This window comes from Pogoniulus pusillus, chromosome Z (genome assembly GCF_015220805.1).
Source record: "Pogoniulus pusillus isolate bPogPus1 chromosome Z, bPogPus1.pri, whole genome shotgun sequence".
Taxonomy (NCBI): Eukaryota; Metazoa; Chordata; class Aves; order Piciformes; family Lybiidae; genus Pogoniulus; species Pogoniulus pusillus.
In genome coordinates, this window is record NC_087309.1 from 77,185,082 (window position 1) to 77,198,454 (window position 13,373).

Genomic DNA, 13,373 nt, shown 5'->3' on the forward strand with positions numbered 1-13,373 from the left:
TCTGTAACTTCCTGGTTCCTCCTTCCAGCCCTTCTTGTGGATGGGTATCACATTGGTCAGCTTCCAGTCTCTGGGGACCTCCCCAGTGAGCCAGGACTGTTGATAAATGATGGAGAGTGGCTTGGCCAGCTCAGCTGCCAGCTCTCTCAGCAGCCTAGGATTAATCCCATCTGATCCCATAGACTTACGAGGATCCAAGTGGCTCTGCAGGTCCCTTACTTCTTCCTCCTGGATTACAGGGGGACTACACTGGTCCCTGACTCCATCCGCCACTTTCAGGAGTCCAGTTGTCCTGGAGACAACCTGTCCCACTATTGAAGATAGAGGCAAAGAAGGTGTTAAGCACCTCTGCCTTTTCCTCACCCTGTGTTGCTATATTCCTCACTCCATCTAATGAGGAGTGGAGATTGCCCTTGCCCCTTATTTTGACATGAATATATTTATAGAAACATTTTTTATTCTCCTTTTGTCCTCAAAGCATGAAAAACGAGTGCCCAGCACAGCTAGTGCTCAGTGGAGATTTCCAGGACTGTTTCAGTCCTTTAAGCATACACCTTTAAGGTATTTTTATGTGAGAGCCCTCTCTGAGCATGCCTTCACACCACAGCCTCTAGGTTGCCCTCCACTCTTCAAGAAAAGCCAAGCTCAAACAGGCTGTCTGCACTGATGTATGCCAAATCCTCAGACAGGCAGGTTTGCATTTCATTGCACCCATAAACAGGGTGCCCCAAGTTGTGGCTTTCATAAATGCTCAGTGGCAGTCTACCCAAATGTGGCACAGATGCATTCCTTAGTTTTGAGTTTGGTGAAGGTAACTGGCCAGTGAGAAATGCCAAAGATTTGCAGATTTGGGCTGATTAACAGATCTTGTGAGCCACAGCCATAAACTGTACCTAAGCCAACAGCCCGTCCAGCACTAACATCATGTCCCCTGTGGCACGCTCAGAGTCAGCATATTAAATATCTGTATGCATGGAGGGAATCCTTTTCCATGGTAAAGCACACTCACAAAGTCACACAAAGAACACCTGGTGGGGATTGCTAGTAACATATAGGTTCACTTTTTAATCAAGCAAGCAGGCTAATTTCTGGCAATTTCTAATTCCTTTCTAATTTCACAGCAAAATGGTACAAAGTGGTTTACATAAGCACCTTACACAGTTCAAAATCCACCTTCAAAATGTCACTTCTATCCTTGTGTAACTGAATCTGATAGCCAATTTCCAACATTAACAGTATGTGTTAGAATTAACAAACACTAACAGAGGTATTTCACAAGTGTTAATTCTTAGTAAGAGTAAGCCAAACATGAAGTACATTAAGTAGCTTCTGGAGCCTAGAAACAACATGTGAAGCATTTATATTTATCCCCAAAGAACTGGAAACTGGTCTAGGAAGAGCCACTCACTATAAGAGGCTGCTGAGCCATCCCTACACGACTTTTAGAAGAGGACCGAGTCAGACATTCTAGTGATAGGCTGCAGCTTGTCTAAGAAAGCTGAGTCTTTCCCTAATTACTGAATTCAACACAGTATTTCCTTGTATAGCACAGTGTCTTTTTTGTAATCACATGATAAAGCAAACATATTTTCCCCTTGGTTTTACTTCTAACTCTCCCTTTAATGCAACTCTTTTAATGCCTTTCTTTGCACAATATTAATTTAAAAAATAAATGGTAGGAAAATATGGTTCATTTTCTCTTTTGCTACAGAGATCAGGCAGTTCCATCTTGCAGTACTGCAGGTGGCTCTTTGGTCCAGCTGTAAGGCATTTCTTCCCATCCACACAATGACTTCAGTAAGCATTCTTTACTTAGATGAATGCTTCTTGACTATCTCAAGGTATTCCTTCACATCATCAGGAGATCCCAAGATAACAGGCATTCTTTGGTGGATGTCCTCAGGCATTATATCCAGTATTGCTTGGTGCCCAGTTGTTGCTATTCCCCCAGCCTTCTCAATAACAAAAGCCATAGGATTGCATTCATAGAGCAGCCTCAGCTAGAAGACAAGAGTCAAAACGGCAACAGTCAGCCCAGCTAATGCTGAGAAACATGAAATGTAAATATATTTGGAGTTTGATTTGAAACCAAGTATTTGGAACTCTGATCACTCCCTATTTCATGTAATCTTTGACTCAAGAATGAAATTGTGTGGATTCTTATTTTAAGAAAAACACAGTCAATGCTAGCTCGGCCCAGTTGGAAAGCTTTCTCCATAGCTCATGTTTGTATTGTGGTATTTACACAGAGATAGCACACAACATTAAACAAGGCAGCAGACCATGTAGGTCTTAGTGAGAAGTAAGAAAAACACTGGCCATGAGTGTGCCATTGGGTTTCTCTAATGAATAACTGCAACTTATCTGCAATCTGAAGCAATAATTGACAGACAATTACAAAACAGATGAAAGGTCTTTGCTGGATAAACATTCCCCTCGTCAGCCTGTGTGCGATCTTCCCTGACTGACTTGTCCTGGCAGAGGCAGTCAGGCATGGTTCCTCCAGATGAGGCAGTTTTACAAAGCACCAGGTGCAGAAAGTTTTCCCTTTGGCAGAGGCATACTATATTGGGGCTACTTATACGCTAGCTTGAGACTGAAATCTCAGGCTAATGTGGGTTGTTTGCTTTGCCTTGTAATGTTTCACTTGACTGAGGCCAGCACGGTTCATGCTGAGATGATACAGTACATCCCTTGTACATTCTATAATCCATAATAAAACACATGTTCTGTAATCAAAATCCTGATCCATGAAAAGGGAAATATTCTAGATAATGCAACATTTTCTTTAACTGGGCTTATTCGGGTTTACCTTTCCTTTGGGACTTTTGGAGTTAGCAGGATACAGAAAGATTCCTCCATACACCAATGTGCGATGCACATCAGCCACCATAGATCCAATGTACCTCCCACCATACGGTGAGCTGCCATCCTGCAGAAAGACATTTAAATAAATGTAACTTTCAATCACACCAGGGTGGCTTTTTTTCCCCTCCCACTTTAGAGGTTCCAACATCTAACTCCTCCATATTGTGATTCATTGATAGTATTCATAGTGGTTTTGGAGAAAATGTCAGTTTACTCATTTTCTGACTGGAAAAATCCAAGGCAAAGGACTGACAGAAGACTTTGTGATAGGTGGGTGGTAGTGGCAGCAACAGAAAACACATCCCAGATCTCCATCACCTCTGAACCTTGGAAAATACTACATTTCTAGCAGCAAAACCAACAAGAACCAGGAACCGATATTGAGGATTTTCCTTCTGTAGCAGAAAAACTTTCAATGAACAACAGAAGTGAAATTTTCTACTTCTTCTACCCATTTTTGCCATCTTCTACAGCTTATTTGGTAACAAAGAGTTAAGAATTGAGTACTGAATTAATTTCCTTATTATACTCGATATAGTACATTTTAATATCTAAATAAACAACACATTAAGTCTGGCAAAATGCCAGATGAAAACACCAGTCTTTTCTCAAAGCAAGATCAGGAAGTCAAGAAGAGATGCAAGCACTTAATGATAGTAAACATTAAACAGCAAATGAGACATCATTGTCAACATAACTCCTGTGATGACAGGTGTAAGGCATGAGCACAGACATGTTTTTTGTAAACACACGTTAGAGCTTCAGGCCACCTGAAGGCAGGAAGCTGTACACCTGATGGCAGGAAGCTGTATGGCTACAAAGTGGTTCCTGAAACTAAACTAGTTTTCCTCTTGACAGGTCCCCCTCACAACCCAGCTTCTGTTACTACTGAGCAATAATCCACTGCCATGCCCACTTGGCTCTATGTCTACTTGGACTCTGCAGTGAGGAAGCAGCAATCCAACACATAAATTGATTAAAATTCTACATCACCATCTGAGACTTCCTCTTACTTAAACAACGAATGTCCAGATTTGCATCTGCACCATTACTCAGGCACTCAGCTAGGAAGGAAGATTTTACAAACCAAATGCAAAGAGGTGCAGTGCAGTACACTGAAGGGTGGTGAAACGTCTGGTTGCAGCAGCTGCTTCCCTACTTACCAGTCCTACATGAAGATGTACTTCAAATAGACAGGAAAGGAAAGGAAGCTCTGAACAGTGCATGAGACAGTGATCGATCATAAAGTTGGAAAGTGTAACAGTTACTTGTCATCAGAAAGTTTCTCTAAACCAGGATTTTTTTACCTCAGGGAATTTCTTCTTTTTGATATATTCAGTGATTACAGGATCAAAGTATTTAGCATAGCCTTCGTTGAGACTGTAGATATTTCCCTTCTTTTTGATTTTCACATCCCTGTCCACCAAAATGAATTCCCCGATAGCCTAACAAAACAAGAAAGAAAACCACTTTGTTAATGTTCGTTGTTCATTTATTTACAAAGCAAGGCAAAAACAAAAACCACACCACTGCTGCCAATTCAGTAACTGTGATAGAGAGTGATACATGCAAAAGTGTTTTGTTTCCATAAAACACAAACTGAGTGTGAATCCTGAAGTCATGCAAACTTCTTCATGCTACCATTCCCAGCTCTCTATAATTTTTCTACATCAAAAACTGCTTCTGCCTGTAAAAGTATTTCTTTTTCCACTCTTTTCCACTAGACTTAAACAGAAGTACGGCTCTGAGGAGCTTGGAAACTGACAGTACCAGTTCAAGGAATGCATAAACATCTTCAAATAGCTGTATATACTAATAAATTTTATTTTGTCTAAGCTTGGACTAACTGGAAGCCTGAAATCAAGATAGACAATCACTGAAAATAAGGGCTGGTCTGCTTAGTCTTCTCTAAAGTAAGTTTCCAAGTTAGCACTAAAAAGAAAATAATATGCATGCATGCTCAAAGTTAAATTTACCATCTGAATACAAACAAGAATATCTGTGTCTACTCAACAAGGAGCACCAAATTATATTTTATGCTGCTTGACCACATCAGGTTCTGAAAATTTAATACTGGCAGGTGATGTAGCCTGACTAACTGATTACTAAAAAAAAAAAAAAAAAGGTCACTAAATGCAAACTACTTTATGTTATGATCTTGATGACTTTTGTTTTTTAAAATCATACAGTTAAGGCATGCTAGAAAGTCAAATGCACCCACACACACCACTTACTCTTTTACACGTCATGGTGGGATCTGAAAACACAGAAGGTGGTTAAATATTTATGTTTCCCTTGTTTACTAAGGTCCTAGAATTAGGGAAAAAAATAAGTCTTAATGGGCATTTAAATAAGTCTTGAAGGGCATTCTGCATTGAAGAAAACAGCTCATTTTAAATACCAGATGGCACATGAAGGATATTTGTGTCACTGACTCAACTGTCTTCCTGTTGTTGAATCACACATAGCACTGCTGCAGCAGGCAGGCAGAACAAAAATCTCTTGACATTGTTGCTGATAGGGCATTAAATGTACTTCATTTCTCCTAATTAGATTGAAAATTGATTCTTTATTTTTTTGTTAGTTGGTTTGGGTTTGGTAGTGGTGGCTTTTTATTTTTTTTTGGTGGTGGTGAGCAAACAGTTCTTCTGCTACCTCTAATAAAGAAACAAAAAGACACAGAAGACATTCTCACCGGATCCAGCATAAAACAGTTGACACCTCCAGCAGAAGTAGCCAGTACCAGCATTGTGGCACTCCCGTAGAGAGCATAACCAGCTGCCACAAGATTACGCCCAGGCTGTAAAGCATCTTTCGCAGAAGGTTCATCGGGGGACACCTAGAATAAGAAGAGCTGTCAGCTTCACTTCCTTTCTGTAGTTTGTAGATGACTGGACCCCATACTCATGCATGAGGTAGAACAAATGCTTCCATGATTCACAGCTGAGCTTCTTACGGGATGCACTAATACAAATTATATGAGGGAGACAAATACATTGATCTAGAAATGCTCTTGTATAAGCCTAGTTGGAATGCAGGAAACAGGAAAGGATTAAAAAGACAGTATAAAATTGTGTACCTCCTTGTGGGTGATGATGAACACAGCTCAAACGAAAGCTCCAAAGCACAGTTGGAAGAGCAAGAAATAAAATATGACTCAGAGAGTTCAAAACTAATCAAAAGCACTTGGGATTTTTGGTTTGGTTTGGTTTTTTGTTGTTGTTCTTTCTTTTGCTTCATACAAACAATTAAATTGATAATAATTACTCTGGGATATGTGAAAACATAAAAAAGATTACTGAAATAGACAGTTGGATGTGTTTTAACTGACTGACATTTTTCCCCACCTTGTGACTTGTAAGTCTGGTATTTCACGCTCCTTCAGAGAACATTTCTGCCTTTCAGAGTGCATTAGACACTTCAAATGTGCATGCCATATTTCAGCTCTGGTTTGTGTTTGAAGCCTATCCTTAGGCTAACAGCACTATTAGTGCAGAGAACAAGAAAACCTGACAGCACACTCACCAAGTAGATGACAACTTTGTGGTGTTCTGTCTCAACACAAATATTCATAAAATCCAAGACATGATCTGTTTGAAAGGGGCAATTCATTTAGATGGCTAACTAAACATCAGACGGGCTTCCATGGACACATAGGTACTTCTTCTACAAGGCTAATGCAAATCTCTCACAGATGTTTTATTCAAGTGTCTGAAATTGCAGATTTAACATAAAGCTGTTCCTCAAAGTGTCTTTCACAAACAAGTTTAGCTAGACTTTATTGTCTTCACATGCAATTACATTTCATGAAAAGGTGCACAGTAACAGTTCTATCTGTCCTAAATGAAAGCATTTTACCTTTTTGTAGATGCCAAAGATGGTCCCAATGGAAACAAGACAGTCAATGTTTGAAGATCCATCTAGAGGGTCTATGCAGACTACGTATTTACCCTAGAAAACATGAAAGAGGGAACAATTACGTTAGTGGCATTGTTTACCCATTTCCCCTGCATAAAAATACTTCAGTAGCTACATTTCTTCAGACACTTTCAAAGCAATATAAATGAAAAGGCTTCTACAGATTATGAAGAAATTGAATTCAAAGGTTAGAAATCTTTGGCCCAGGTGCAATTCTGGATTACAACTCCTGATTTGTGCCACAGCAGAAGCTGGAAAATCCTTAGCATAAGCAATTGGCAATGACATAGGAAAGGTGAAGCTTTCCTGCACAATTTTTTAATATACACAAAGAGCTTATTTTTTAACTCTTAATTTAGCTACACTTATTTAATTAGTGCTGATCCATTTTGATAGACATCCTGTAACATCTAGCATTTAGGCTACAGTTTCTCATCTTATGTAACCAAAGAGCTTTCTGAATTATATGTCAAAAGACAAATGAAGAAGACCAACCTTTTCCATGCAGAGATAGAAACACTAAAAAGATCTTAAACACCTAACATTCTGAAACTATATATTTTACTTTATCTGTGCTTTGAGTGGACAGATAGTCAGAAATTACCTTAGTCTATCTGCAGTCTTTTCCTGAGTTTTGGGATATTCCCAAACTCTTATTTTATCCACATTAATTTTAATAATAATGCATATTAACAGCAAGTGTTTATTCACTTTTCATTTGATTTTCCCCCACATGCTAGAAATTTATTTAAGTTCAGCACCCCTCCACTCTGCAGGTAGGAATTCTGGTTGAAAAAGGCAAACAAAATAGTTTAGAAAAGCATTAACATTGAACCTCCTTCAGTTATCTTGGAAGATTTAAGATTATATTCATCCAAGTAATCTTCCTTTAATCTCAAATCTATAAATCAGTTTTGAAGATTTCTCAGCAGGGGGAAGAACTGACAAAGCAAACGCTGTCACACTTTCTAAATTGTATTTTATTGTTTGTTTTTGCTATTTTTTTATCCAGATTTTCACACAATCATACTGAAACACTAGCTGGGAAAAAGGAACTATCACTTAACAAGTGCATATGGACTTGTAAATATAAATAACAAAAAGTAAGTAGAAGTTGTTGATAAATCTTTCTTGACTTATTTTGAATGAAAGGGCTTGAGATTTGACGGCACAAATCAGCCCCTCAACATCCTACTGCTAAAGCTACTTCACAAAAGGACTTTACTGACTCACAGAACAGTTCCAGAGATCAGATAGGCAAAAGAAGAAGTTTCTTTCACAATTAGGAGAAAGGTGGGGGGAAAGAGGAAGGTGGGGAGGAACAACAGAGTAAAGCCAACAAACGTCCTTCTTGAGAGCAGAAACAACAGAAAAGACAAGTGTTGACTGGCAATCTCTCCACTTGCCCCTTCCTCTTTTACTTGCCAGCACAGAAAAGCATGGGTTTTCTGAAATCTGTAGCTCAGATTCAGTTTCTCAGATCTGAAGTAATGCATTGGTAAAGTCTGGTTTTAATTCAAGCAGGGAGAACTTTAAAAGGTACTGACCCTTTTTTCAGCTTCCACTATCACAGCATCTTTGTTTTCTTCTGACACAATAACACATGTACTGAAGGACGACTTGAGCATGTTAATCACCAGGTCATTGGAAAGAATATCCAGTTTCTTTACTTGATCTCCTGTCACATTGGTAGACCCAGCAATTCCATAGCTAGAGCAATGGCAAGAAGAGAGGATTTTGTGAGAACAGGGCACTACATATTCCAAAGCACCCTGTTTCCAGCAACCTTATACTTGTAATAAAACACTTTTGAATGAGATCTTAGTTCTCTAAGCCTGATATTTATTTACTGTCCAATGGATTCTTAATGAGACCTGCTAACATTTGCCATGGTGGAAGAAGACGTTGAAGTGAGGAATAGAAAAACAAGGAATCACCTGAATTCTAGATTTCAATATTGTATTTGCATAGCCAAAAAAGCTAAGACTTGAAAAGTAACAATTAATTTGATGACACCAGGTACCTACAACTTCCGTGTGTATCTTGTTCCTCCTTAGAAGTATGATGTACGAATTACAGTGGAATACTTGGCTCACAGGTAAGTCACCATTTTTACGGTTCAATGCTTTCAGTTTTGAGTGGAAGTAGCAATCATTTCTTTGGGGATAAAATCAAGAACTACAAATACAAAACAAATAAACCCCTTTAATCCAGGCAGAATCAAACAAACCTGCATCAGGAAGTACTAGGAGACCTCGTGACAGGTGATTTTGAAAGCGTGCAAAACAGAGAGGGAAAGTTAGACTCTTAAAAGAGAAAAACAACAGCCAGCTCTGCATGAACTTAGATTACTCTTATGTCTTTCAGCTATTATTTATTGATTAGATTGAATACTGGTATTTCAGGCTTTTTGCAATAATGCTAAATGCACTACTTTAGCAATGTACTGCATTTCTTCAGACAAAAGATCCGAGTTAATTCTCTTCCTCCCTCTCTCTGCTAGAGGGGCTTGGATATTTTTCTGCAAATGGGAAAGTGTTTTCAGAAGAAAACGCACCTTGAACACCATTCTTGTGAGCAGATGTACAAGTCCTGATCCTCAGAGTAAATGTTCCATACAACCAGCAGCTATGGCTCTTGTACCTTGTCCACTATGGACTCCTGGGAGGGGACATCAGGGTGCCCTGTGCAAAGTCTGCAGCTGGTCTACACTTCAGCAATTATTAGGCAACTGCACCTGAGGCTGATCCAAAGAAATGGGTGGCAGCAATACCTGTATGTCAACAGTCCCTCATAGCCAAGCAAAATCCCACCACGGGTTACAAAATGCAGTCCCACAGTGAGAAATGTATGCCTCAACAAGGCTTAAAAATCCAAAGCTGGCTACCTCTGCACTGGTGGAGAGTCAAATCCACCAGAGGACATCGTAAGTCAAAGTACGGAACTTGTGGGCAGCTGCCAACAGACACACACGTAGGACACACAAGGACCAAATACAGATCACAGAGCTGAAAAGTCTGGTCTTACTGGTAGACATAGGAGGCATATGAAAGAGATAGCACATAGTGACTGAAAAGCTAACACAGTTACATCAATTTTGAAGTCAAGATGAGAAAAATATATTAAGTATTTTTATTCGGTCTTGCAGTTGCTCCAATTCTATTAACTTCAGTCACCAAAATATTCAACTTTCTGATGTTTTGTAATAAATGTTACTCTGTATTGTCAAAGACCTTTTGCTTATTTTATTTTCCACTACACAGCCTGTTGGGCAAATATATCGCTACTACATCTAAAGCTCCAATCAGCATACAATCTGGTTGATCAACAACATGTAAAATACGTAGAGGGCTGTTATCTACAACCAGTTTCAGTCATTCAACATCTCAGCAGTGCTAACTTCCCTCTGATGCATCTACAGAGCAACTCTCCTACTGGCTGACTACAGATTCAGGAACTGTTTCTAACTAGCGCTGCTTTAAAAAACTTTGGACACGTGTCACAAAGAAAACCAGGTTGTTTTAATGAACTCTCCCCAGCCCCGGAATTGGATTCAATGCCTCACAGCGTAAGCTGGTGCTCTGATATTAAGCCGCTACAATGAGCAATAATCCAGCCATAGTTTCAAGGGTTTATCTTTGGCCAGTTCCGTTGGTCACTTGTTTCAAAGCATGCAAACCTGCTGAAGATTTGTGTGACTGTCTGTCAGCAGCAGACATCTACCACGGCCTGCATCTATCAAGGACCTCACTCCCATCCCCACCACCCCGTATGCGGCAGGATCCCCTGGACTCTCGGGGATGACGACAGATGCGGAGTGCTACCACCGCTCCCGGGACTCACAGGTTGGCGATGCCCGCTTTACGGACGGCGGTGGAGATGGCTTTGATGGCTGTGCAGAGGGAGTTGAGGAGCTGCGTGAACTCCCCAGTGCCTTTCGCTCGCCTGCCCTCTTCCATTACAAAGCGGGTCATGGTGATGACATTGGTGTCGAAAGTGGAGCGGTCCGTCATCTTGGCGGCTCTGGGAGCGTGGAGCTGGCCCCGCTGCTACTGCCACCGCCACTTACCCCTGTGGGGCGTGGCCTGGGCGGCCTCGGGGCGTGTCGGGGCCGGGCGGTGAGCAGCCGCGGAACGGCAGGACCGGAACAGTGACGGGCCGGGACAGTGGCAGGGCGGGGACGGGGACGGGGGCGCGCTCGGCGCCGTCTGGAGTCGGGGTTACTTCTGGCCTCGGTGGTTTGTCAACCGTCTCCACTCGCTCCCCCACCTCTTCAACTCCCAGGGCTGGAGAAAGGCGCGGATGGGGATGAGAGGAGTGGTCTCTCACCACCTTCTTCCTGACGCCCTAAAGTAGCGGCGGTGGCGAAGCCCCTCAGGCATTCTCTTTTTTTCACCAAAGCGTGTCGTGTTCCCACTCGCTGAGGAGGACACTACGCTTGAGGAGTCGGTGTGTGAATGGGACAGAAAGTGAATCGAGACGCGGGTCGCGGTGGCCCTTTGTGTTTGCGCAATTCGCACTCCAACCATGAGGCTCCCGAAGCCGCCCCGGGAAGTGCGAAGTCCACTTCGTCTCGCTGCCTGATTGCAGAACTCCAAGTGGAGCATTTGGGTTAGGGTGAACTGCGCACAACTACGGAGGGAGGGTAGCACTCTCCGCCTCACAGGAATGCTCTTACCCTGACCCTGCAGTACAAGAACAACATTTAGAAACGCATGCCATCAAATATTAACTTCTCTGTTTAAAGAGATCATGCTCGCCCCACGTGCAGCTACACGGCCAGCACCATAAAAAGCAGCAAGGAAACAGCTCCTGGCAGCTGGGCTCAGCGTGATCTTTGTAACAGCCTCTCCAAACCTGTTCAATGGAAAGATGCAGGTCAAGTTCCACTCCAAAGGCCTGAAATCAATTAACTTTGTACAAACACTGCTGCAAAACACACCTAGGAAGACAGACCCTTCTGACTCCAGCCATTCTGATGGTGCATCAAAATCAAGCAGCATGTTTTGGAGCTAGGTTTTTGCCAGAGAAATCCAGGCACTAGTAAGTGAAACAAAGTTTACTTTACCCGAGGTACACCCTTTTCACACAATAATTTGACAAATACAAATCTGGATATGAATGACACACTCTATACAGTACGGATCTGTTGTAATGCCCATGGTTTTATGTTTGCATTATCTAAGGAAATAAAGCCAAGAAACTCGAATGACTTTTCCAAATAATACATTCATGAGTTACAGAAACAGTCACAAATCCTAAAACTGAAACAGCAGACTGAAATAGTTCCAGGTGGACAGAGGAAAAAGCTTTTAAAATATGCATTAATTTACATATATATGTGTCTCTCTGTGTGTCCTTTCTTCATGCTAAACATGTTGTGTATCTACATACTTCAAAGGTGTGCATAAATGTCTTCTCCTCCAAGTGTGCACAACACTGAGCTAATTCTGCCATGCCCAGAATTAGACACAGTCCTGAAGATATTAGATATAAGTAGCCTTAATGCTGTTCTGGATGGGATATTTCAGTCTTTGGCAAGTGGTAACCAGTCCAGCATCATTTGTTTTTGAAGCAGCAGGGGGATTTTGAAAAACTTACAAAAGATAGAAATTTGCTTTTTCCTTTTTAAGGGTAAACAATGCTTCACAACCACATATAGCAGCTCCTGCACTCTGAATCATTGAGAACAAATACTTGAAAAGATCCAACAACATTTTGGATGACTGGACCTAAACTGCATGGGTGCAATTCCTGGGTGGAATAGCCTGGGAATATATGAGTTATGATAATAAACCCCAGAGACGCTGATCTGCAACAGATTGCCTTAACAAATAACCTTCAGGAAGAGTTGTATTTAGTGCAAAACAGCCAGGCTCAGTTCAAACTGGTCACAACCTAAATCTTGGCAACTGGCATAAGAGTATGAGCATACACAGGTCATTATTTGGATTCCACTGTAAGAGTAGAAAGTTGATTTGACATTAAATCAAGATCCAATGGTCAAGAGTAGGCAATTCTGTGAATATAAAGCTTAATGCCCATTAATTGTCTGATCCTTATTCAATTTTCAGGGCAGAATCTGCAACATGCAGTGAGTCCCCTGCTATGACAACTGGCTATTTAGGCAAGCTATCTAGCTTGGTTTTTGCTTTCATAGTAGGAAAAGAACGCAGTTTAGGTATACCATGAGATTGTTCTGGTCAGTTCTCAAACATGCACTCGTTAAGATGAAAAAAATTACCAGATTAGCCAATGTTATACTATGGTTTAACTTTTTTCCCTCTTTTTTAGTTGTTTCACATATCTCAGAACAATAAAGAAAGATGTCAGAAGCAAAATGAAGAATAAGAAAAGTGTCAAAAGACATTTGAGATACAGGTGAAGAATTCTAACTTCCTCGAACACATACACAGTCCTACTGCAACCATGTTGTGTGGTAACTATAAATCAGTGTAAGATTAAAAGTAGGTTGCACTTGTTGTGAACCTTTCCCTTTAGAAATCAGTAGTTAAACGTTTATTGAAAATTAATTTGTGGCAGTTGAGAAGAAAGGTCAGTACCAGCTGGTTAAACATTGCTGAAAC

General features: G+C 40.9%; 1 protein-coding gene across 1 annotated transcript; it reads right to left on the bottom strand.

Annotated features, from left to right (window-relative positions):
* Nucleotides 1-1,038: 1,038 nt before the first annotated feature.
* LOC135193082 (fructose-1,6-bisphosphatase 1) lies at nucleotides 1,039-10,812 on the bottom strand. The gene is made up of 7 exons (XM_064176556.1): nucleotides 10,630-10,812; nucleotides 8,334-8,496; nucleotides 6,727-6,819; nucleotides 5,564-5,707; nucleotides 4,176-4,313; nucleotides 2,813-2,932; nucleotides 1,039-2,000 (listed from the first exon to the last, which is right to left on the bottom strand). The coding sequence occupies exons 1-7, from the start codon at nucleotides 10,797-10,799 to the stop codon at nucleotides 1,809-1,811; spliced, it is 1,020 nt and encodes a 339-aa protein (XP_064032626.1). The 5' UTR covers nucleotides 10,800-10,812; the 3' UTR covers nucleotides 1,039-1,808.
* Between the last annotated feature and the right edge of the window lie 2,561 nt (nucleotides 10,813-13,373).

Bases quoted from the DNA above. Each gene is read 5' to 3' on its own strand.
- LOC135193082 (XM_064176556.1), bottom strand. From the start codon at position 10,799: ATGACGGACCGCTCCACTTTCGACACCAATGTCATCACCATGACCCGC. The intron at 5,708-6,726 runs GTAAAATGCTTT...TTCTTATTCTAG, and splicing joins TCTTTGGCATCTACAAAAAG to GTGTCCCCCGATGAACCTTC. The intron at 2,933-4,175 runs GTAAAAAAATCC...GTCTTTCTGCAG, and splicing joins AAAAGAAGAAATTCCCTGAG to GATGGCAGCTCACCGTATGG.